Source organism: Lolium perenne, chromosome 4 (genome assembly GCF_019359855.2).
Source record: "Lolium perenne isolate Kyuss_39 chromosome 4, Kyuss_2.0, whole genome shotgun sequence".
Lineage (NCBI taxonomy): Eukaryota > Viridiplantae > Streptophyta > Magnoliopsida > Poales > Poaceae > Lolium > Lolium perenne.
The window spans coordinates 122,141,871-122,167,355 of NC_067247.2; the positions used below are offsets into that span (position 1 = coordinate 122,141,871).

The 25,485-nt window shown below is 43.7% G+C and overlaps 2 protein-coding genes across 4 annotated transcripts; one reads left to right on the plus strand and one right to left on the minus strand.

Moving 5' to 3' along the window:
• Positions 1 to 16,925: 16,925 nt before the first annotated feature.
• On the plus strand, positions 16,926 to 19,735 carry LOC127293781 (uncharacterized). Its single transcript, XM_051323436.2, has 8 exons — positions 16,926 to 17,240; positions 17,337 to 17,460; positions 17,579 to 18,437; positions 18,530 to 18,619; positions 18,703 to 18,801; positions 18,887 to 18,946; positions 19,037 to 19,206; positions 19,287 to 19,735. Exons 1-8 carry the CDS (start codon positions 17,075 to 17,077, stop codon positions 19,366 to 19,368), a joined length of 1,650 nt encoding a protein of 549 aa, XP_051179396.1. The 5' UTR covers positions 16,926 to 17,074; the 3' UTR covers positions 19,369 to 19,735.
• Positions 19,736 to 19,980: 245 nt separating this feature from the next.
• Positions 19,981 to 22,133, minus strand: LOC127293782 (type IV inositol polyphosphate 5-phosphatase 11). 3 transcript variants are annotated; one of them, XM_051323438.2, is made up of 8 exons: positions 21,959 to 22,133; positions 21,706 to 21,850; positions 21,494 to 21,624; positions 21,330 to 21,406; positions 21,075 to 21,200; positions 20,593 to 20,780; positions 20,380 to 20,517; positions 19,981 to 20,265 (listed from the first exon to the last, which is right to left on the minus strand). In XM_051323438.2, the coding sequence occupies exons 1-8, from the start codon at positions 21,991 to 21,993 to the stop codon at positions 20,101 to 20,103; spliced, it is 1,005 nt and encodes a 334-aa protein (XP_051179398.1). In that variant the 5' UTR covers positions 21,994 to 22,133; the 3' UTR covers positions 19,981 to 20,100. The 3 variants fall into 3 exon arrangements, with proteins under 3 accessions (XP_051179398.1, XP_051179397.1, XP_051179399.1); XM_051323437.2 differs by having other exon boundaries at positions 21,706 to 21,859; XM_051323439.2 differs by lacking the exon at positions 21,959 to 22,133 and having other exon boundaries at positions 21,768 to 21,859.
• Between the last annotated feature and the right edge of the window lie 3,352 nt (positions 22,134 to 25,485).

Sequence of the window (25,485 nt, forward strand, 5' to 3'; positions counted from 1 at the left end):
CAAGTTCTGTCCATCTGTTTAATTATGAGATACAATGGTTGGTGATTAATTTAAGGCGAAGTAGGAAATGTATATCCATCGAGTACAAAACTATACTAGTACATGATTATGCATTTCAGCAATCATGTTGAGTACAAAACAAAAAATGCCCATCGACATTTTAGCAAACAGATCGTGTACAAATCTCTGCCATGGCATTTCAACAAATTAACGGATCGAGTGCAGAACTGACTCTATATGCCCACGCAAATGAACAAATTGATCGAGGACAAATCGAGCGGAAAACTATAAAGTGCCAATTAGTTCGAGCATACTGACGATTTTTTTTAGCAGCATCAAGAAAATATAAATCGTTAGGCCGTCTTGCCCGATGCATGATTGAGCTAGAGATAGCAACCCTACCGTGGATCAACTTGACCGCCGGTGCGTCTCGAGAAGAACGACGGGGAGGGGAAGCTTCTTCTTCGCACGGACGGGACGGGGAGGGGAAGCTCTTCGCACGGACGGGGATAAGTTGTGTAGCGGTGGGTGGGGGGTCATGCGGCCAGGCCGCCCGGTAGGTGGTGTTTAATGGAGTTGCGTGTGTAATTTGCCGTGCACAAGGTTGAGGAATAGGCGGTTCCCTTTGCCACGCGCACAATTCAAACTATCCCGCCCATGTAGTTTAAATTCGCCCTATTTTCGTTAAATCGACATAAAGTCATGTGAGTGGGTGGAAATTAGCAAAGTTGCTTGAAAAATAGTAAAACTCTGGAATTATCCTTTAAATATGCTCTACTTCCTGTGAAAATCGGGGTGTGGAGGCATGTTGAGCTGTTTTATTTGTACCTTCTTCATTAAAACTCCCATTTTATGCACTTTGGATGGAAAGAAATCATTTGTACATAAATTTTGACAATGCCATTTGCAAACATTAATTGTTTTACATGCCAAGATGCACCCATCCACCAAATATGGGGCAAAAGTTTTTCACAATCTAGATATATATGTATAATTAGTGAGGGACCCCTTTTGATTTTGTGCAATTTCCACTAATTAGCTAGAGAGAAGGGGTCAGTTAATTAGCCCATGTTAGGGGCTATGTGTTTTAGATTAGGGTTGTGTGGATTCAAATACAAATTCTATATTTGTGTGCTATGATTAATCAAAACTAGACCGATCGACTGCGCACACATTATTAGAGGCACATGCCTTTGCGCAAAAAGTGCATGTGTGTGTTGTTGGCCACCAACGAGAGAGCGGCGAGAGAGCGATTGAAATCTCCAAATTAAACACATATATAAGCATACATGGTTAGGCCATGCATGCATATTTATTATATATATTGTGAGGCAAATAAATTAAAGTACATTTGTATATATATAAGTGTGTTTCTTGGCCACCAACGATATATAGATCGAGAGAGAGAGATTGAAATATATATATCCCCAAGAATATCTTCAAACATGTATTGAAATATATGCACGAATGATATGCAAGGTATGCCATGCGCACATGCACACTAATTATATATATTATGAGACAACTTAATCAAATGTGTTTTCATTGGAGATCGAGAACTTGTCAAAAATCAAGTTAATTAATTTATCAGCGCTAATTAGTTAATTGGTCGCCTACTTGATGAGCAATTAAGTGTCGTTGGCCTATATATATATATATATGTAGGGTTTAATTAGGGTTTAGGGTTTAGGGTTAGCTAGCTAGGGTTTTAGGGTTAGGGTTTACGGTCTAGGGTTTAGGGTCTAGGGTTTAGGGTTTAGTGTTTAGGGTGTTTAGGGTGTACATTTAGGGTTTATGGTCTAGGGTTTAGGGTCTAGTGTTTAGGGTGTTTAGGGTGTATGTTTAGGGTATAATTAGGGATTAGGGATTAGGGTTTTAGGGTTTAAGGTTTAGGAATCAACGATCGAGTGCACACACACATTATTAGAGGCACCCGCGCCTTTGCGCATAAAGTGCATGCGTATATATATAAGTGTGTTTCTTGGCCACCAACGATATATAGATCGAGATAACAGAGAGATTTAAATATATATATATCCCCAAGAATATGTTCAAAAATATATTGAAATATATGCACGAATCAAGTTAATTAATTTATCAGCGCTAATTAGTTGGTCGCCTGCTTGATGCGCAATTAAGTGTCGTTGGCCTATATATGTAGGGTTTAGGGTTTAGGGTTAGCTAGGGGTTAGGGTTAGGGTTAGGGTTTAGGGTTTAGGGTTTAGTGTTTAGGGTTTAGGGTTTAGGGCTTTAGGGTTTAGGGTTTAGTGTTTAGGGTGTTTAGGGGGTGTGTGTTTAGGGTATAATTATGGATTAGGGTTTTAGGGTTTAAGATTTACGGATCATCGATCGAGTGCACACACACATTATTAGAGAGGCACCCGCGCCTTTGCGCATAAAGTGCATGCGTATATATAAGTGTGTTTTTTGGCCACCAACGATATATATATAGATCGAGAGAGAAAGAGATTGAACTATATATATTTATCCCCAAGAATATGTTCAGATATATATTGAAATATATGCACGAATGATATGTGCAAGGTATGCCATGCGCTCATGCACACTAATTATATATATATATATTATGAGGCAACTTAATCAAATATGTTTTCATTCGAGAGAACTTACCAAGATTCAAGTTAATTATTTTATCAGCGCTAATTAGTTGGTCGCTTGCTTGATGCGCAATTAAGTGTCGTTGGCCTATATATATATGTAGGGTTTAATTAGGGTTTAGGGTTTAGGATTAGCTAGCTAGGGTTTTAGGGTTAGGGTTAGGGTTAAGGTTAATTAATTAGGGTTTAGGGTCTAGGGTTTAGGGTTTAGGGTTTGGGGTTTGGGGTTTAGTGTTTAGGGTTTAGGGTCTAGGGTTAGGGTTTAGGGTTTAGGGTTTAGGTTTAGGGTGTAGGGTTTAGGGTTTAGGGTTTAGGGTTTAGGGTGTTAATTTAGGGTGTACGTTTAGGGTATAATTAGGGATTAGGGATTAGGGTTTTAGGGTTTAAGGTTTAGGGATCATCGATCGAGTGCACACACACATTATTAGAGGCACACGCGCCTTTGCGCATAAAGTGCATGCGTATATATATAAGTGTGTTTTTTGGACACCAACGATATATATATAGATCGAGAGAGAAAGATTGAAATATATATATTTATCCCAAAGAAAAATGTTCAGATATATATTGAAATATATGCACAAATGATATGTGCAAGGTACGTATGCCATGCGCGCATGCACACTAATTGTATATATATTATGAGGCAACTTAATCAAATATGTTTTCATTCGAGAGAACTTGTCAAGATTCAAGTTAATTAATTTATTAGCGCGCTAGCTAATTAGTTGGTCGCCTGCTTGAGGCGCAATTAATTAAGTGTCATTGGCCTATATATATATATGTAAGGTTTAATTAGGGTTTAGGGTTAGCTAGCTAGGGTTTTAGGGTTAGGGTTAAGGTTAATTAATTAGGGTTTAGGGCCTAGGGTTTAGGGTTTAGCAGGGTTTGGGGTTGGGGTTTAGGGTTAGGGTTTAGGGTTTAGGGTGTAGTGTTTAGGGTTTAGGGTCTAGGGGTTTAGGGTTTAGTGTTTAGGGTGTTAATTTAGGGTGTACGTTTAGGGTATAATTAGGGATTAGGGATTAGGGTTTTAGGGTTTAAGGTTTAGGGATCATCGATCGAGTGCACACACACATTATTAGAGGCACCCGCGCCTTTGAGCATAAAGTGCATGCGTATATATAAGTGTGTTTTTTGGCCACCTACGATATATATATAGATCGAGAGAGGAAGATTGAAATATATATATTTATCCCCAAGAATATGTTCAGATATATATTGAAATATATGCACGAATGATCATATGTGCAAGGTATGCCATGCGCGCATGCACACTAATTGTATATATATATTATGAGGCAACTTAATCAAATGTGTTTTCATTCGAGAGAACTTGTCAAGATTCAACAAGTTAATTAATTTATTAGCGCTAATTAGTTGGTCGCCTGGTTGATGCGCAATTTAGTGTCGTTGGCATATATATATATGTAGGGTTTAATTAGGGTTTAGGGTTTAGGATTAGCTAGCTAGGGTTTTAGGGTTAGGGTTAGGGTTAAGGTTAATTAATTAGGGTTTAGGGTCTAGGGTTTAGGGTTTAGGGTTGTTTGGGGTTCGGGGTTTAGTGTTTAATTAGGGTTTAGGGTCTAGGGTTAGGGTTTAGGGTTTAGGGTTTAGGGTTTAGTGTTTAGGGTTTAGGGTCTAGTGTTTAGGGTGTTTAGGGTGTACGTTTAGGGTATAATTAGGGATTAGGGTTTTAGGGTTTAAGGTTTAGGGATCATCGATCGAGTGCACACACACATTATTAGAGGCACCTGTGCCTTTGCGCATAAAGTGCATGCGTATATATAAGTGTGTTTTTTGGCCACCAACGATATATATATAGATCGAGAGAGAAAGATTGAAATATATATATTTATCCCCAAGAATATGTTCAGATATATATTGAAATATATGCACGAATGATATGTGCAAGGTATGCCATGCGCGCATGCACACTAATTGTATATATATTATGAGGCAACTTAATCAAATGTGTTTTCATTCGAGAGAACTTGTCAAGATTCAACAAAGTTAATTAATTTATTGGCGCTAATTAGTTGGTCGCCTGCTTGATGCGCAATTTAGTGTCGTTGGCCTATATATATGTAGGGTTTAATTAGGGTTTAGGGTTTAGGATTAGCTAGCTAGGGTTTTAGGGTTAGGGTTAGGGTTAAGGTTAATTAATTAGGGTTTATGGTTTAGGGTTTAGGGTTTAGGGTTTGGGGTTTGGGATTTAGTGTTTAATTAGGGTTTAGGGTCTAGGGTTAGGGTTTAGGGTTTAGGGTGTAGTGTTTAGGGTTTAGGGTCTAGGGTTTAGGGTTTAGTGTTTAGGGTGTTTAGGGTGTACGTTTAGGGTATAATTAGGGATTAGGGTTTTAGGGTTTAAGGTTTAGGGATCATCGATCGAGTGCACACACACATTAATTATTAGAGGCACCCGCGCCTTTGCGCATAAAGTGCATGCGTATATATAAGTGTGTTTTTTGGCCACCAACGATATATATATAGATCGAGAGAGAAAGATTGAAATATATATATTTATCCCCAAGAATATGTTCAGATATATATTGAAATATATGCACAAATGATATGTGCAAGGTATGCCATGCGCGCATGGACACTAATTGTATATATATTATGAGGCAACTTAATCAAATGTGTTTTCATTCGAGAGAACTTGTCAAGATTCAAGTTAATTAATTTAGCAGCGCTAATTAGTTGGTCGCCTGCTTGATGCGCAATTTAGTGTCGTTGGCCTATATATATGTAGGGTTTAATTAGGGTTTAGGATTTAGGATTAGCTAGCTAGGGTTTTAGGGGTAGGGTTAGGGTTAAGGTTAATTAATTAGGGTTTAGGGTTCAGGGTTTAGGGTTTAGGGTTTGGGGTTTAGGGTTTAGGGTCTAGGGTTTAGGGTTTATTAGTGTTTAGGGTGTTTAGGGTGTACGTTTAAGGTATAATTAGGGATCATGGATTAGGGTTTTAGGGTTTAAGGTTTAGGGATCATCGATCGAGCTAGTGCACAGACACATTATTAGAGGCACCCGCGCCTTTGCTCATAAAGTGCATGTGTATATATATAATAAGTGTGTTTCTTGGCCACCAACGATATATATAGATCGAGAGAGAGATTGAAATATATATATATCCCCAAGAATATGTTCAGATATATATTGAGATATATATATGCACGAATGATATGTCCATGGTATGCCATGCGCGCATGCACACTAATTGTATATATATTATGAGGCAACTTAATCAAATGTGTTTTTCATTCGAGAGAACTTGTCAAGATTCAAGTTAATTAATTTATCAGCGCTAATTATTTGGTCGCCTGCTTGATGCGCAATTAAGTGTCGTTGGCCTATATATATATATGTAGTGTTTAATTAGGGTTTAGGTTTTAGGGTTAGCTAGCTAGGGTTTTAGGGTTAGGGTTGGGGTTAATTAGGGTTTAGGGTCTAGGGTTTAGGGTTTAGGGTTTAGTACGTGTTTAGGGTTTAGGGTCTAGGGTTAGGGTTTAGGGTTTAGTGTTTAGGGTTTAGGGTTTAAGGTCTAGGGTTTAGGGTTTAGTGTTTAGGGTGTTTAGGGTGTACGGTTAGGGTATAATTAGGGATTAGGGTTTTAGGGTTTAAGGTTTAGGGATCATCGATCGAGTGCACACACACATTAATTATTAGAGGCACCCACGCCTTTGCGCATAAAGTGCATGCGTATATATATATAAGTAAGTTTCTTGGCCACCAAAGATATATAGATCTAGAGAGAGATTGAAATATATTTAGGGTTTATGGTTTAGGGTTTAGGGTTCAGTGTCAAGGGTTGGGGTTTAGGGTTTAGGGTCTAGTGTTTAGGGTTTAGGGTATCTGGAGTAGTGTTTAGGGTTTAGGGTCTAGGGTTTAGTGTTTAGGGTGTTTAGGGTGTATGTTTAGGGTATAATTAGGGATTAGGGTTTTAGGGTTTAAGGTTTAGGGATCATCGATCGAGTGCACACACACATTATTAGAGGCACCCGCGCCTTTGCGCATAAAGTGCATGCATATATATATAAGTGTGTTTCTTGTCCACCAACGATATATATATAGATCGAGAGAGAAAGATTGAAATATATATATTTATCCCCAAGAATATGTTCAGATATATATTGAAATATATGCACAAATGATATGTGCAAGGTATGCCATGCGCGCATGCACACTAATTGTATATATATTATGAGGCAACTTAATCAAATGTGTTTTCACTCGAGAGAACTTGTCAAGATTCAAGTTAATTAATTTAGCAACGCTAATTAGTTGGTCGCCTGCTTGATGCGCAATTTAGTGTCGTTGGCCTATATATATGTAGGGTTTAATTAGGGTTTAGGATTTAGGATTAGCTTGCTAGGGTTTTAGGGGTAGGGTTAGGGTTAAGGTTAATTAATTAGGGTTTAGGGTTTAGGGTTTGGGGTTTGGGGTTTAGGGTTTAGATTCTAGGGTTTAGGGTTTAGTGTTTAGGGTGTTTAGGGTGTACGTTTAAGGTATAATTAGGGATCATGGATTAGGGTTTTAGGGTTTAAGGTTTAGGGATCATCGATCGAGCTAGTGCACAGACACATTATTAGAGGCACCCGCGCCTTTGCGCATAAAGTGCATGCGTATATATATAATAAGTGTGTTTCTTGGCCACCAACGATATATATAAATCGAGAGAGAGATTGAAATATATATATATATCCCCAAGAATATGTTCAGATATATATTGAGATATATATATGCACGAATGATATGTCCATGGTATGCCATGCGCGCATGCACACTAATTGTATATATATTATGAGGCAACTTAATCAAATGTGTTTTCATTCGAGAGAACTTGTCAAGATTCAAGTTAATTAATTTATCAGCGCTAATTATTTGGTCGCCTGCTTGATGCGCAATTAAGTGTCGTTGGCCTATATATATGTAGTGTTTAATTAGGGTTTAGGTTTTAGGGTTAGCTAGGTAGGGTTTTAGGGATAGGGTTAGGGTTAATTAGGGTTTAGGGTCTAGGGTTTAGGGTTTAGTACGTGTTTAGGGTTTAGGGTCTAGGGTTAGGGTTTAGGGTTTAGTGTTTAGGGTTTAGGGTTTAAGGTCTAGGGTTTAGGGTTTAGTGTTTAGGGTGTTTAGGGTGTACGGTTAGGGTATAATTAGGGATTAGGGTTTTAGGGTTTAAGGTTTAGGGATCATCGATCGAGTGCACACACACATTAATTATTAGAGGCACCCACGCCTTTGCGCATAAAGTGCATGCATATATATATATAAGTAAGTTTCTTGGCCACCAAAGATATATAGATCTAGAGAGAGATTGAAATATATTTAGGGTTTATGGTTTAGGGTTTAGGGTTCAGGGTCAAGGGTTGGGGTTTAGGGTTTAGGGTCTAGTGTTTAGGGTTTAGGGTATATGGAGTAGTGTTTAGGGTTTAGGGTCTAGGGTTTAGTGTTTAGGGTGTTTAGGGTGTATGTTTAGGGTATAATTAGGGATTAGGGTTTTAGGGTTTAAGGTTTAGGGATCATCGATCGAGTGCACACACACATTATTAGAGGCACCCGCGCCTTTGCGCATAAAGTGCATGCGTATATATATAAGTGTGTTTCTTGTCCACCAATGATATATAGATCGAGAGATAGGGATTGAAATCCCCAAGAATATGTTCAAATATACGCACACACATGAATTATTAGAGGCACCCGCGCCTTTGCGCATAAAGTGCATGCATATCTGTGTTGTTTTGGCCACCAACGATAGATCGAGAGAGATAGATAGATTGAAATCCCCAAGAATTAGAGGACCCCTTGCACAAGTGTTGGCCATCTATATATAATATGAATCCCAATAATGTTCATACATGATAGGGCATATGTGTGAAGCAATTTTTTTCGAGAACTTGTAAAGATTCAAATTTATCAGTGCTAATGGAAACTAGTGCACATTAGAGGACCCCCTCTTACACGTGTTGGCCATCTATGTATAGTTTGAATCCAAATAATGTTCATACATGATAGGCTATATGTGAATCAATTTTTTCTTCCAAGAACTTGTCAAGATTCAAATTTATCGGTGCTAATGGAAACTAGTGCGCACTAGACGAGCCCCTTGCGCAAGTGCTGGCCATTACATATAGTTTAAAACTCAAGAATGTTCATACATGATAGGCCATATGTGCAAAGGAATTTTTTTTCCCGTGAACTTGTCAAAATTCAAGTTTATCGGTGCAAATGGAAACTAGTCCAAAAAATTACATAGAGGTCCAAGAGAACTAGACAATAACTAATAGGACCTGCAACTTTACAAAAAGGACCCCAAAACATATAGAAGAAAATCAATCGAGTCCTTCTAGACCGCACATCAGATCTCTGCTCCGCATCCTTTCCAGCAACTCCGTCGCCGGGGACGCACCACTTGGGACGGTGTCGCCGGTAGTCGCCAGGACGAAGGAGAAGAAGGGCCTCAGCAACGGCACATTGGCTCTGAGAAGGGCCGCTGAAAGGCCAAGATGTTCACGGGCAAGACGGATGACGCCGTCGGATGCCTCGAGCTTGTGAACGTTAGCAGCTTGACTTCCCCATTGACCAGATCTGAAGCACTGACCAAAGCAAGCCTCACCGTTAGCGCCATCACCTTGATGGCACCAGATCGGGGTTTGGCCGGCAAGATCCGCCAGATTCACCGTAGGCTAGATCTGAAGCCGATGACGAGATCCCCGACTCCATTGCGCCATTCTGCTCATGGGAAACACTGGATCTAAGCTTACAAGAACATGAACTCCCTCGAATCCAAATTAACTGACTCAACTTTGCTTATCTAAATATGGATGTATCCACACATGTTTTTACTCGAGATACATACACGTCTAAGGAAAGTTGAATCAATTAATTTAGTTCGGAGGGTGTACGATATACAGAGAGAAGTCGGCCTCGTCTCCGGCTGGCGAGGCTGCCGGAGAGAAGGGGGAGAGGAGCCAGGGGAGTGGGAGAGACTCGAGAGAGAAAGAGAAGAGGAAGAAATGAGAGCTCCCTGGGGAAGAACATTATTTTTGTCGTTCTGCTCGTAGCTTGAAACTGAAAATTTCGGCCGCGCGCCAAATCATCCCGCCGCATCCATTCGAAAATCCCGTGACCAATTTTACCCTTTTAACCCTGGTCCGGAAGCTACAACCCACCGACCATGGAGGGCTCATTCGGTAACAATGAAATATCTTGCCTAGATCCCGAACCCTCCCCACAGGCCCACACCCACCCACCAACCATTCGCTCCATTAGCTCAAAAATACTCTCACACGCCAAAGCTCTAACTCTCTACAATACTACTAGATCTGCTTCGCCGCCGGCATACTCCTCCACAGCGTAGCCTTGATCGTGTTGGCTATCCACCCACCTGATCCGCTCCCCCGCCGCCCTCGCCACCGACGGATCTGCTTCACCGCCGACCTCGCCACCGACGGATCTGCTTCACCGCCGACCTCGCCACCGACGGATCTGCTTCACCGCCGACCTCATCCACAGCATAGCAATCAACGCCTTTCCTGTCGACGCACCGGATCCTCTCCAACAGAACCGTGTCTACTTCACCGCGCCCCCCCCCCTCCACAGAAGCCGATCTATTCCACCGACTACCTCGGTGCAGCGGTTGTATCAACTTCACCGAATCCCTTGCCAGCCAACCAGATCTGCTTCACTAACGCCCGCTTATACTGAAACAGGGTCGACTCATCGTCTCCCGCGTTCGCCGCCGCTGGAATGCAAGTTGCCGCCCCCGTCCACCCCGCCGCAGCTTGGTTAGTACGCTGGCCCGTTAGATCGCGGTGTTTCTTTAGCCATGTTTTGTGTAGTTATTTGCAGATCTCATATGCCATTAAATTTCTTGATGTGTTACTTCGCATGAAGTTCGTTTAAATATTGTACAGTACCAAAGCATTATCCGGTCGCTACCATCCTGTTCATTCTATCGACACTGTGTGCATCCACATATTTATAGGGGACCCATTCATTTGCTGCCAACTGTTTTTGTACTGCATGCTATTCCTTTTATAGTCATGCTATGGGCATTTCCAATCTGGTTGTTCTTATACCACGTCATTAGCTCACCGCTAGCCGCTAGCTGTTTTCTCGTGTCTGCTATTCTTTTACTGCTTTTATAATCATGCTATGTGCATTTCCAATCTACTTGCTCTTATACCTCGTCTTTAGCTTATAGCTATTTTTTCCATGAATGCTCCTGTCGCACAGCTTGTATAGTTATTGCTGCGTGCATGTCTGGTCTTTGTATTATCGTAGACTAACTTGTCAATGTTATTTTTCCTAGGGATTGATCATGCGAACCACTTATTAGAATATCCAACATTGACAGCGGGGACGCTAGGGAAGGTTGGAATCTGAGTTCTTGGTTGGTAACTTTGGCAGTTTACTTCCGTTATTATCTATAACCTATATGCATTGTTCCTTATGCAAGAGATAAACACTTGGAACCCTGCCATAGCAATGCCATCCATGCTTTACTATGTTTACGCCTATTTGATATGCTTGTCTTGGAGCAAGCTGCGAAGGTGATTTGAACACGACATTTGGTCATTCTTAATGCCGGTTTACTTTATGTGGAAAACCTTGGCATTACCCTACTCTAAATCTGAATGTCTCGAAATTCGTATCTCATGCAAAGCAACATCTAGTTGGTTTTAATCGATATCTGGTAAATATTGGCTTATTCATTTGGCAGCTCAAGTTTTTTGTTATTTGAAACCAGCTGACTTGGTCTTAAATGTGATATCTAAACACAGATTAAGGACAATGGAGCAGGAGGATTAGCATTTCACTTGATGGCTGAACCTAAAATGACAGGCATGTCGACCACGACTAGTGCACGCAAGAGAAGGACTGCAATGAGCGGTATGTTACGCTACATGTTGTTATCTAATCAGTACATTGCGTAATACATGTTTGAATAGTTAATTGTTGTAACTATTTTTGCAATATTACTGTAATGCGCTTTTAGTGAAGCAGTCATCATTAGAAGATAGTCGCCAAAGCGACCACGTGCAACATTATGATGTAAGTCTGCTTAGTACAAGTTCCATACATTGTCTTATTTATGCAACTTGTTATTATCTTATATCTACATTGCATAATAAATGTTTGAATAGTTCACTGTTGTAACTATGTTTGCAATATTACTAGAATGCAGTTGTAATGAAGAAGTCCTTAGTAGAAGATAGAGCGCAAAAAAGGTTCCGGCGTGAGCCTATGCAACGATATAATGTAAGTCTGCGCTTAGTACTTGTGACTATCTCATATCGACAATGCTTAATACATGTTTGCATAGTTCATCGTTTAACTCTTTTTGCATTATTATCAGAATGCAGTTCTGATGAAGCAATCTTCATTAGAAGAGAGGCCCACAAAAAGTTCTGATCTTTGTTCTGATGCATCCTCTCATAGCCGTCAACCTAGACCATTCTTTTCATCAAACAGTGAACATTTCAAGGTTGTACTTTATAAAAGACATGGTATTGCTGCTTTAAGGTCTGTAGCTGATATGTTGACCAAGAGTACACAAGATTCAATCAAGGCGATTGCCAAATGTCAACATGTTATTGATGCTGCTAATAAAAGTCCTCAATGATTCTATGTAATTTTTTTTATTTGGGCACATTAATTGCCTTGTAATTTTCCTAGTTATTTTATTTGTGTATGTAATTGTGTGTATCATTGATATCAGATTTTAGGCTCATGTAATTTAATGCAATTTGACTAGTCAAACAACCAGGGCCCTATAACAGATTGGGCGGCCCATTAACAGTAGTGTGGGACCCACTTTCATTTTGGGCCGGCTCACGTACTTACTGGGCCGGCCCGTTAACAGGAAAGTGGGACCCACCTGTGCTTTTGGCCCGACCCACTATCTTGTTGGGCCGGCCCACTTGCTACATGACGGACCCCACATACTAAATGGGCCGGCCCTTTAACAGGAAAGTGGGACCCACCTGCGTTTTTTGCCCGACCCACTATCTTGTTGGGCCGGCCCACTTGCTACATGGTGGACCCCACATACTAAATGGGCCGGCCCTTTAAGAGGAAAGAGGGACCCACCTGTGCTTTTGGCCCGGCCCACTAGCGTGTTGGGCCGGCCCACTTGCTATATGGTGGGCCCCACATACTAAATGGGCCGTCCCTTTAACTGGAAAGTGGGACCCACCTGTGTTTTTGGCCCGGCCCACTTGCTATATGGTGGACCCCACGTACTAAATGGGCTGGCCCATTAACAGGAAAGTGGGACCCACCTGTGCTTTTGGCCCGGCCCACTGGCTTGGTGGGCCGGCCCATTTGATCTAATGTGGACCCCACGTACTAAATGGTCCGGCCCAATAGCAGGAAAGTGGGACCCACATGCTAATTGGGCCGACCCAATAACTTCTTGGGCCGGCCCACTTGCTTTAAGGTGGACCCCACATGGTAAATGGGCCGGCCCGATAACATGAAAGTGGGTCCCACATGTTTTGTGGGCCGGCCCTTTTGCCTGTTGACCGGTCAAACGAGTGCATTCGGCCCGGCCCACATGCTTAGTGGGCCGGCCCATTAATATTTTGACCAGTCAACCTTAGAGGTTAGGCCCGGCCCACGTAACTAATGGACTAGCCCAGCTATATAGTTGACCGGTCAAACTAAGTCAGCTGGCCCGGCCCGCAAACTTAATGGGCCGGCCCGCTTAAGACGTGGCAGGCCTCGTGTGGGCCTACCATCTACCACGGGGTTTCAGCGGTTAACGCCGTTAACCGCGCTAACGGCGTACGCCACATGGCAGCTTGCATGACGTCGCGATCAACGGGCTCCCGGAAACACTTCTGCAACGGTCCGATTTTCCGTGGCGGAAGGGCACCCAAGCGCGACGGACCGAAAAATATGTGGTAGGACTTTGCCTGACGCAGTTTCGACAACAGAACCCATATCGTCGGGTTAGGCCCATAGGCGACGAAAAATACCCCTTAGCGGACGATTTTGAGACGTTGTCTATCAGAACTTTTCTTGTAATGCTTGGCTCGCAAACTCCAAGTTTAAAACTTCATTCTCGATTTTACGAGAATTTTTTTTAATGAAAGAGTTTCATTTGCGCAACGAAGACGGATGGAAACACAAATTGATATACAATCGAACTATGAGCTAGAGGTCTTTTGACGCTGTTAGGTGGGACCTATTCGCAATTGTAGATCAGTAGTTTTCTTAGAGCATCGCTAGTAGAGTCCATAAACCCTCAAATCTTCAAAGAAGTTTAAGGGTTGAGAATGGGCATTTTTTGGAACTTTTGAGGGGTGAAAAACAGGGGCAAAGACTAGAACCCTCAAACCCTCAAACTTTTAAGGATTCGAGGGTTCTAGTCTTTGCCGCAACCCTCAAACCCTTAAACTGTTATTTGACATATCACAATTATCACTAGAAAAAACACATTCAACCATGAAACAAACTAGGACATGAAAGATCATTGATGCTTGGTTTAATAGTTTACATCACAAAATCATCATTCCCCCTCTCATCGGCACCGTCACCAAAAAATTGCACCTTGGCGCCATCTCCTAGACCACTTCCACGTCCAACAAGCACCTCCATAGGCGCCGGTGGTGGAGTCCTCCACACCACCATCGCCACCACCACTCATCGGAGTGTCACCCCGAAGAGTAGAGGATGCAGCACGGAATATCATCTTTCTCTCCGCGATGTCTTCCTTGTACTCCTTCCACCATGCCAATTGCTCTTCATCCATGTCCTTCTTCGACATCACCATGTGCTCCTTCTCTTCCACCATGAGTTCTTTCCATGTCTTTGCTTCTTTGACCTTGATCATCCTCTCCTCCACGTCGGCCTTGCGCGCTCTTTCTTCGGCCTTGCGCTTCGCTTCTTCAAGCCTTGCTTCAACTTATGCAAGCTTCACCTCTTTCTTCTTCTCGGTGATAAGAAGCTTTGTCTCCAATGTCTTCATTGTCAATGTCTCCCTTGACGTCATCATGTGCTCCATCTTCTCCCTCATGCTTGACGCCTCTCCTTCCATCTTCATCCTTAACTTTTCCTTCTTGGTTCCCTCGGGCTTGCACGCATTCCTTTCCTCCTCATCACTATCATCCATCCTAAGCACTGCCCCCTTCTTGGGTGCAGTCTCTTGATCCCTCAACTTCCACTTGTCAAAATCTTTGAGATGTTCCCAAGCATGCTTAAATGCGAATGGTTTTCCCTTGGAAGCGGGCATCTCCATGTACCTCTTGGCGGCAATGCCCTCCTACAAGAACACACATAGTAGAAACACTACTAGAAATCCCCTTATTTCCGACGATGATATTAAATAGCCGATGGCCTGTCGGCTAATATATTAATTACCGGCGGTAGCATTGATGACCGATGGTTATGACCAACCTCTCGGATAAGACTAAGCTTAACCGACGGTATAGTAAGTTCAGCGACGGGAAAACCCACCCCTCAGCTATCCATTCTAATGCCCGACGATTTTACTTGCACGGTCGAGTATAAACAGTTGTAGCCGACAGTCCATATGCAACTCTCGGTTATGTCAAGAAATGACCGACGGTCTAAGTGCTACTCTCGGTTATACATAAAAATAGCCAACGGGAATATAGTAATAACTGACCGTTGAAATTAACGCTTGATGATATGTATGAATGGTTTATTGCGTCAAGCATGGGGTATGACCATATTGACCAAATGAAGAGAGATGTAGACCCAAATGATAATGAAAGGCACCTCAACCAGCAGTATAGTCGTGGATGCATACTTTTCTATATAGGAGGAATGTAATAATTAAAATATGTTTTAGCATGCATGCTTTTTGAGCTCGATGAGCACAGACTAAGCAAACAAGTTGATGATCGAGCCGTTGTCTATTTAGGTGGCTTCAACAAAGGGGGCGTCCAACAAAGGTTAGGCAGGAAACCGAGATATTTCCCGTGTTGATCATGGAAGCTAGACAACCTTGATCACAAGAACACATATATGCATAGAACATCAAAATAACACATATATGCACTCACATAGTCACTCTCCACGTTTTCACTAGGCGGTGCATCAATCACTTGTCCATTGCCGCACTCCAACGAGCACATTGGGGTTTCATCAACTCCCATCGACATTGAAGCGACCGGTATGAACGAGAGATGTACCCACCGGTCTTCGGCTTCATCTTGCAATAGGCGTCCTCTATGAGTTGCCAATATCGTTTACCGGTTTGATCGGTACCGGTGCTTGCATCCATCCCCACAACAGCCCAAGCACGAACCAAGAGAATGTCTTCGGCCACACTGTAGTTTGTCGCGCGCACGGCGGTGGAGCGGGCATCGGTGGTTGCATCTATCTCGGTCACCTCGTCCTCATCTTGCCCTTCCTCCTCCTCCTCCTCCTCCTCCTACTCTTCCTCCAATTCATCACCAAACCCAAAGGGCTCGAGAGTAGGAGCCCCGAGGTCCACCTCCGCTTCTTGGAGAAAACCCATGAACGATGTTACCGGTGTGGGCATTACATCGAGAACCTCGTGCACGACAGTTGGAGGAGCGTCGATTGTGGGCGCCGATGCGGCCTTCTTCCGCACGGTGGTCTTCTTGACGGCGGGCTTGGCGCCCGCAGGCTTCTTCGGCCCAAGCGTCGCCGTTTTTCCGACGACCCTTGGTGGTGGGCGGCGGGGCGACGGACGTGGCGACGGGCGGTGTCGGGGCTGTGGCTGGATGATGTGCTGCCCAGCACGCCGCCGTTTCGCGCCGACGTGGATGGCGGCGACCATCGCGGCCACCTCCGCACCGGATCGGACGGGCGGGTGCTCCACCGCGGTCGGCGGGGCCATGGGGGAGGCGGCGGGGCCGAGGTCGCGACCGGCTCCATGGCGCGGGTAGGCCGGCGGCGGTGGGCTTGGAGGCGGCGGTCGGGGCTGAAAATTCCCTCCCGCGCGCGTGTGGAGGAATAGAGGTTGAAGGGGTTGGGCCTCTCCAACCCTCACATGTACAGGTTGGGAGGAGAAGTAGGGGTTCGGCCTTTAAATTTTTTTGAGAGTTCGAGGGTTAAGAGGTTCTAGTCTACGTCTTTTTTCGGTCCAAAACTGTAAAAAAAAACGGTTATTTGTAAAAATTTGAGGATTTAGGGGTACTAGTTGTGATGCTCTTACCATAGCAATTCGAGTGCAGTCGAATAGTTTCTTACCATGGCATGTGCAGATCCACTTCTACTCGTGTGGGTTTTCACCTTGACATCCCATCGCCAACGGCCCACGGTTCCGTCCAAAAGAAAACAACAAAAATTAAAACCCACCGCTCCAACGGCTACTTTCCCAGCCGCTCTCAAATTCCATCGCCCAACTCGCCACACCCCACAGCCAGAGCACCACCACAGCCCCCTCGCCGCCGACCACCATCTCCGGCGCCGCTCTCACGAGCAAGCTACCTACCTACCCAGATCCAAACCCGCCGGCGCAGATGGAGATCCCCGTAAGGCTCGGCGTCACGGAGGGGGAGGAGGAGGAGCTGGAGGAGTACGACAGCGTGTTCTACGAGGACATCGAGGCCCCCAAGTTCGTCGACCTCACCGCGCCCGACGACGCCCGCCCCACCGACGACCCCTCCTGGTTCTGCCTCCGCGTCGGTAAGCACTCCGCTTCCCTAATCCGCGATTGCAAACACGCCAAAATCGATCCGGCCGTGCTGACGAATCCGCCTCAATCGGCGCGCGCGCGCGCAGGTTGCGACCAGAGCCACGAGCACGTCGACCCGGAGGCCCTGCACCGGAGCTTCGTCATGCGGGTCATGGCCGCCAGGAGCCCCAACGTCAAGCTGCAGAGGGCCATCAGCAGGCGAAACCAGAGGTGTGTGCGCGCGTCCGTCCCTGATCTGAATTTTGTTTTTTTCTCCTCGCCGCAGATTCCGACCTGAATTCAGCTGTGCCGGCTGTTCTTTGGACTGACGCGCGCCCGTTTCGTGCAGCTCGATGCTACCGAAATGCCCTCAGTCCGTGCCGGCGAAGCCGCGGAGGACCCGGATGACGAGGCTGAGCATGGCGGCGGATGCCGCCGCCGCCGCGAAGGCCGCGAGGGCGAGGCTGCACGACCACGGGATTCGCACCTTCAGAGTTTCTCCGGTCCGTGCCAAGGCGGCCAGAGTCGAGCCGTCCAGCGCGAGGAAGAAGGCTCTGACGACGCCCAGGACCAAGACTGCGCTGCGTCCGAGGCAGGAACCGTTGTTCCTCAGCGCGAAGCACCAGAGGGAGCCGGTCGCCGCGGCGGCGCCGGAGATGAAGGGGGCTGTGGTGAAGGCGCTGTTCACCACCACGCCCAAGAGGGAGACGCCGGCCAAGAAGAGCCAGGCTCCTCCCGTGGCAGAGGTCTGTTCCAAGCTGAAGAAGCTCAACCTGGCGTGCCGGGAGGTGCCTAGCAGGTACTTGGCCCAGGTGTCCACTCCGAATAAGGTCACCAAGAAGTGCGAAGAGACCACGGCAGCGGTGAAGAGTGCGAAGAGAGTACAACAGCAGCCAAGGAATGGGAAGAAGATCTTGGGCCTTTCGGCGAAATGCGGTAATGCTGAAGCAGATGAAGGGAACCAAACCGGCCGTGGGAACGTCAATGCAGAAGAGAACTCATGTAAAAGAACTGCAAGGTGCAAGTGGGAACGGAAGGAGGTGCTGCAGGGTTCACGGATTCAGGTGGAACCATTGCAGCCTGACAGTCATGACGAAGATGACGACAAGGAGAATGTGTCGTCCGGCGATCAGTCGACCGCGCAAGACTCAGATCGGCAAGATGAAAACATGAACCAGTTGGAGAGCAAGGAGAATGCTCCTCAAAAGGTACTGAAACTGATGTTAATAATGTGGTTTGTCATAGTTTAGCTGTAGGTACGCTATGTGGAGCCTGAAAATGCTTCCATGGCTAATTGCAGGTGGTTAAACGGCAGAATAGCAAGATGAATGCAGAGCAAGGAGGAAAGCTTAAGAAAACCATTCAGAGGCCATTTAGGCTGAGGACTGATGTGAGTTATGGTTGCATCCCCCATTGCTCGTTTTTCTGAACAACTGCACTCGGTTGCTGATTCATTCTTTGTGCTGCTTTTAGGAAAGACAAGTGTTGAAAGAAACAAAGCCTGAAAGAAAACAGACGATCGCCGAGAAGAACACCATGCCAGTACTGAAGGATGAAAATAGACGAGTGATGGTAAGTTCAATCAGGAATGCACGAAGCAAGGTTACAAATTTGCTTAATGTTCAGCTTACTCATTGTTCTGTTTGTACGTATGCAGCAAACTGGAAGATGCCCTGAAGGAAAGGGACGAGATATACTGACTTGTGGCGACAGACAGGTGAGCATATCAGGGACCAAATCAATTAGTGGTAGTACAGTTTAGGCATACACATGCTGAATTGCTGATCTGCCTATGTTGCATATTCAGAAGAAACAGACTACACACATTGCCACGAGTCAGATTGGTGAATCTAAATTGGGTTTGAATAGTACCCGATGCGGCAACGTGAGGCCTGCACTGACGAAAGGCAAAACCATCGAGAAATCTGACAGAGTTGTGAGGACAGCCTCTTCAACAAGAACAGTCAAAACAACAAGGTTTGCAAAGCGAATCAATTCAGTCATTTTTCTTTGTAAACTTCAGTTCAGTCATTGAGTTTTCTTTTCCGTGTGTTCAGTGGTTTCACAGCACCCTCTCAAGTTGGAAAAGAGAGGAAGATCTCAGTGAAAACATCCAGGCTCCAAGCAGCAGCAGTTTGACTAGCACAGGTGACAAGGGGGGACAACGACTATTTGTCTGCTCAATCCAAAGACGAAATGTTTTTCTGAGTTTTGTTAACTAGAAGTGTACACTGAGGAGTGAGGAGGGGGTGGCCAAGAACTCACACCAACAGGGTTCTGTCAAGTTTCCTTGTTTCTGTCCATGAAACTGGTGTGATGAGTCAAATTATTTTGTTCTGTACCATCTTTACTAGACATTCCTTTGTAAGTGAAAGCCCATAAGAAATTTAATTAAGTAGTGAGAAATGTGTATCTATACGGTCGAATTGATTTTCTGAGTTTAAAAAAATGGAAATGTACACTAGGCAGGGGTGGCCAAGAACTCAGATGAATAGGGTTCCATAAAGTTTACTTGTCTCTGTCCATGAAAATTATGTGACATGTGAAATTCCTTCGCTTGTACCATCCTTGCTAGACATATTCTTTTGTAACCGGAAATCCATAACAAATGGAGCTCTATTTATGGTACTGAAAACCCATTAAGTTTCTTTGTTCCCTGCAAACATTTTCTGGGGTTTGAGAGCGAACCTGTGTGTTGACATATTGTTGCTGTTAGCCACAACTTGAGGATTTAAAACACACAAATTCGGGTAGTGTGCAAATCCAGATTCGTTGACTTGGTAATAGTACGCTGACTGCTTCCTTTACAAGTGTTGTTACAACAAATCAATCATTTTAACATACTTGCACTATGTCAAGTGTAACGTAACTCTATGCATCGCCATCACCTACTTTCAGACAAAGATGAGCTTTCACGGGCTTGTGATCGGAGCTCCTAACGCAATCAAGTGCTTCATATGAACTCAATATCGCATCCAAGCCAGAAGTATGGTCAACCTTGAACAATATCCTATCTGTCCAAGATGGCACTCTGATCTGAGGAAGTAAAGACCATATGTATAAGGCATTCAGTTTCCCAAATATATAAGATTTCTTTCAGATAAAACATAGACAAAGTGACAGCCCTGATATGATACTGATTCAAGGTACCTTGTAACTTGTATCATAGTTGCTACTTCCAACATTATATTTGTATGTTGGCTTGAAAGACAAGGTCCCTTCACAGTACCCGTTGAAAACTTGACCCTTCTCAGCCTCTTGCAGAAGCTGGTCTTTGCCTCTTAGCTTCTGAAACAATGCAAAAATGATAAATGTGAGGCGCTTATGTTGCGTAAGCTGTGACTAATTTCAGCATAGACTTACACTTTGACGATTCTCCTCAATCATCTTCCTTGCAGGCATCGAGCTTATTCCTTCTAATCTGTAATTCAAGTCGCCAAGCCACACTGTTATGTCAGCAGATTTGGCATAATGAATGTCATTCTTGGAGAACAGCGAGTGTGAAATATGTTGGCATTCAGAGTTCCTCTTCTCCACCTTACGTTCATGAGCTACACTTCAATAAGATATCTTGTTAGTTATATGCAATGACATTGATTTTACACAAGAGCTGTATCATCGACTTGGTTGTTGCTGCCAGAACCGTCTTCTTTGTTTGCAGGAGGTTGTTGCTTTTGGATTAGCACTGAGATAATCTTAGCTAGAATTCTAGACGTGGTACCACAATCAATAAATCTTCCAGGTTGATGGTTCAGCAATTGTGTAGAGGCAGTGGCGCATTGGCATCCTTAAGAAATTTTAATGATACTGATAAGAAATGAATTGACCATAAGTTAGAAAGCAACCTGCAAGATGGCAGGACACAAACACCATCCGGATCCCACTGAAATTGATGTACATGGCCACAGCTCCTTTCTTTCTCCCAATTACACCACCGCAGCCTCCGACTGCGTGTTTATCCACCTTCATCTCTGCCCATATTTAGGAATTTAATAAAACTTAAACAATCAAACAATAAAAGCACTTTATTTATTTATTTATTTTCAAAAAAGAAAAGCACTTTCAACATCAATAGTACTCATACATAGAACCAGGATCACCTCTGATGTATGATTCCGAACTCTTAGCCCCGAAAAGATACATATGAAGAGACTGCATGTTTTTCTGGCATAGCAATCTGAAGACAAGCATCGACGTATTTCAGAATACGGTGGAAACCTTGAAAGTGTTTTGATAAAAAATGTTAACCTGGAAGATCCCTCACATGTGTGTATCAGCCATGGCTTCCTGCAGAACTTGCGCAACACCAGATTTTGGGGCTTCTTGCAGCCCAAGAACCAGCAAATCAAACTTCCTGTCAGAGCTCACCAGCTTCCTTACATCCTCGACAGACATCTGTGTGAAAGAACAAAATATTAAACCAAAGAAAATGGATCGACCACCATCAAGAAGAACGCAACCAAGAATATGATGCACCTTGCCGTTCATGTTCCATGTGATAATGCAGACACAGAGGACAGAGTTGCTGACGAACTCACAGGCTTTCTGAATCCGAATCGTCTTTATGCCTTCATGAGTTCCATCCTCGTCAACAGAAACCATGCCATCGCGGTGCAGCTCACTGAATCCCCTGCGATCTCATTAGAGTTTGTATCGATCATATGGAAAGCAACTTATAAAAAGACCACTAGGTATATACTTTTATTTTATCTACAACAGATGAATATACCATTTTGGAAGACTGAAGCTCGTGCAGTTGCCCATATCTCTATGACTCTATTGGCTGAGTCCTTCCTTTCCAATCATCTCATAAGCAGAAGATTACAAAAGCAAACCTTTTTATACAGTTCCGTTCTGAAAATTCAACGTTTCTTTGCAGAAACCAAATTGATTAGGTTTTTAGATGCTTCTGGTCATCACGTTTCTGATCAGCAAATCTAGTGCAACTTTCAACGAAGCAGGAGAAGAAAATGACAAGTGGAATGCTGAAGACCAACCACTAGGACTATGTGGATTGGGCAGGTAGGTACTGGATATCTTTGATGTGACAACAAGATCGCGTTTGTCATCACATTTTCTTAGCAAGTAATTAATCCTCAAAGGGCGCACATGTGAAATAGACTAGACACATACAAAGGACCACGAGAATTGCCCCAAATAATGCTTTGTGATAAATAGGAACACATTTTCTTAGCAAGCAACTTTGTTGACCATGAACTATGACGGAGAAGCTCCAGTGTGAACGTACTTGGACACAATTTCTTCCTGAAGTTTCGCTATCATCCGAGCCTTGTGCACACCTGATCACTAGGTATAGGGTAGAGAGGAAAAACAACAGCATTTGTTAAAGTGACACCACTCTCATTTTTTTTAACAGGTAAGGCCACGAAGCGCCTGGAATCTGCATTAAACCGGCATGGGGTGTACATTACAGAAGGGACCTCAAGAAATGAAAAGAATACAACACATCCCCTAAATTTTGCAGTAAACACCTTAAGGAAGATCGCAGAAACGTGATCGAGTCCAGCGTCGCCGGCATCGAACTTTGACCTCCAAACACCTGCGCTTCCACCGGGGACGAAACCACTTGGGGAAGCACCGGCGTTCGCCGCCGCGTTGAGATCTAAGAAGATCCTCCAGCAAAGGAGGAAGAACATACTCGAGAAACTAATCTCGAGCTCAGCGGGGCCATCCTTTTGGCCGAGGATAGCGGAGGCAACACCTCTCCGCCGCTTGGGAACCGCTGCAGGCACCGCAGATTCTGAAGGCACCCAGGCATACCTCGCCGCCGCCGACATCATAGCAGCTCTAATCTCCTCTCCCTCGCCACCATGGCCGGCCGAGAGGACAAGCAGAGCCGAGAGACCCCAGCGACGACGAGGGTCGCGCTTATTGAACTGAGGGCTCGCCTGTAGAAGCTTCTCCATGAAGCCTTCCATCAGCGACCCCCCGGTGCCGCGCCGGTGCGACTGAGTGGAGGAATACCCCTAGCCACCTCCCCCATCACCAAGAACTCCGCCACTACAACTCTCCCCTCGCCGCCATGGTTGGCCGGAGGAAGAAGACGTGGCATAGAATCACCACAGAGGAGAGAGAGGTAGCAAATCTTTGCCTTATTTGCGGAGATCCCTGAGCTCCGGGCACTCGTTGCAGCCTCAAACCACCGGAGCACAGCAAGAAGCAGCGGAGTCCAGATGTACCGGATATGGTCAAGAAAATCCGGCACCCTACTCTAAACTACCGGCATATAGCCGCACTCTCAGTTTGTTTGTCTACTCATTCAGCCATAAGTAAAAATATATATACTCGCTCCATATCAGTTTATTAGGTCTTCACGTTGTTTAAGAAAAAGATTGACCATAAATTTGATCAACAAAATATAAATTATATATCATAGAAATTATATCATTGAAAACATCTTTTGACTATGAATAAAAAAAAAGATGTACCCATTGCTGAAAGCTCCCACACATTGTGGAGTCTGGGGAAGGGTATTTCTTTTAACTATGAATTTGATGGTATAATTTTTGTGATATGTAATCCATATTTTGTTGACCAAATTTATGGTTAAACTTTTTCTTAAACAATCTGAAGGCCTAATAAACCGATACGGAGTGAGTACTTAAGTTGGTTTTGAATATATCTGGAGACAGAAGTATTTTTAATGATCAGTTGCATTGAACTGAAATACGTTGTTATTAATTTTTCTAAAAAAGAAACAGTAATGACTATGCACGACAAGTTCCAAGTAAGTAACACCCTCAATCAAGTTAAATCAGATACACTAAAAAAGAAAGACATACAAGTTGAGCACGGCACCTGCTTAGCATACTAGATATAATTACATGAAGCATATCCTAGAAATGGGATATTAGAACACCTTTTCAGAAAGACACGCGCAAGGCGTCGGCCGACCGATCCCGTCCGGAGATCGGTCGCATACCCACCGTCTGTTTCGCCGCATCGGGTGGTCTACAATTAGCCCCCCTGTCATGTCACTTTCATCTGCTCTGTGTTGCGTCGCGCCAGGCTGTTGCGTGCATGCACATGAACAAACGGTAACAGTGTTGGGTGCCCATCTTCCTTGCAGCTCGGTCCTGCAGGTCAAGCAACCTAGTTGTTGCTAGTTGTCTCGCGCATAATTTTTGAGGCGCAGGTGGTGTTCAGACTAGTGGAGAGGATGGTGTGCGGTTTTAGTCAACTTTGTGGCGCCCACCATGTGGTGTTGCAACATCTCTCCTATATCCAAACAAGCAGCTTTCAAATGTAGCGCACATAAGTGTTGACAGCTCAACCAAATTAGAGCGTAATACAACAAAAAAATTACACCTAGTATATAAAAAGATTATATTATTACAAGAAAATGGTGCAATAAATTTTAAAAGATAATGCTACAAAAAGTGGTTAAACAACAATTTTTATTGTTGCAAATCCAACAATATTTGCAGAAGTCACAAATGGTTACGACAAAAAAATTATGGATTTACAAAAGTAAAAATGCCACCCTAGGACAGATCATCATACTGAGTATTACAACAAATCTCTCACCTGACTTACAAAAATTATATACTGTTACAACAAAATTTTCATATCAAAAATTTTAAAAGTAAAGTTATAAAAAGGTAGTTAAACAACAAATATTTTGCTAGAGGTGGTTTACAACAAAAATAGCTGGCAATTACAACAAAAATAGCTCGCAATTACAACAAAAAACACAAACTATTACAAAAAAAGAACATGTGTTTGTGGCCATGGAAAATTATTTAAGGAATAACAAATTTCCTACATATCTAGTTAAATAAAAATCGCTAACTATTTTAATAAAAGTTATAGACGATTATAACAAAACAAATGTGTTAAACCGATTTAGTTGATTGTTTCAACTTGTAGTAGACCTCTACAACATTTGTTGTCTTCTTTCCCAATAAAGTTTATACACACATGTTACATTTTTAAATAGCTAATGCCACGCCGAATAATCTGCGGTAAACATAAATTTGTGGCGAACACCCAGTTAAATATTATAACATCTCGTGCATGCTTTTGCTACAAAGTTCATATGTGTTTGTCACAAAATTAACAAAATTGTGCAATATCAAAAGAAATTACGTGGGAAACATAGTTGTACCATCGTCCACTTTGGCCATGTACTCGCCGGAGGCCCATCAGTGCTATATCATATCTGATCACCCCATGCATGTTCTCATTTTTTGCTTTCCATGAAATTGTCATAATCAGTTGGAGGAACCGGACGGT

Excerpts from the sequence above, each read along its gene's own strand:
- LOC127293781 (XM_051323436.2), top strand. The coding sequence starts at position 17,075 with ATGGAGATCCCCGTAAGGCTCGGCGTCACGGAGGGGGAGGAGGAGGAG. Across the intron at positions 17,241-17,336 it reads CTGGTTCTGCCTCCGCGTCG|GTTGCGACCAGAGCCACGAG; the intron begins GTAAGCACTCCG and ends GCGCGCGCGCAG. Across the intron at positions 18,947-19,036 it reads TGACTTGTGGCGACAGACAG|AAGAAACAGACTACACACAT; the intron begins GTGAGCATATCA and ends TTGCATATTCAG.
- LOC127293782 (XM_051323437.2), bottom strand. The coding sequence starts at position 21,993 with ATGGGCAACTGCACGAGCTTCAGTCTTCCAAAATG. Across the intron at positions 21,201-21,329 it reads TTCGGAATCATACATCAGAG|AGATGAAGGTGGATAAACAC; the intron begins GTGATCCTGGTT and ends AAATATGGGCAG. Across the intron at positions 20,518-20,592 it reads TTGAGGAGAATCGTCAAAGT|AAGCTAAGAGGCAAAGACCA; the intron begins GTAAGTCTATGC and ends GCATTGTTTCAG.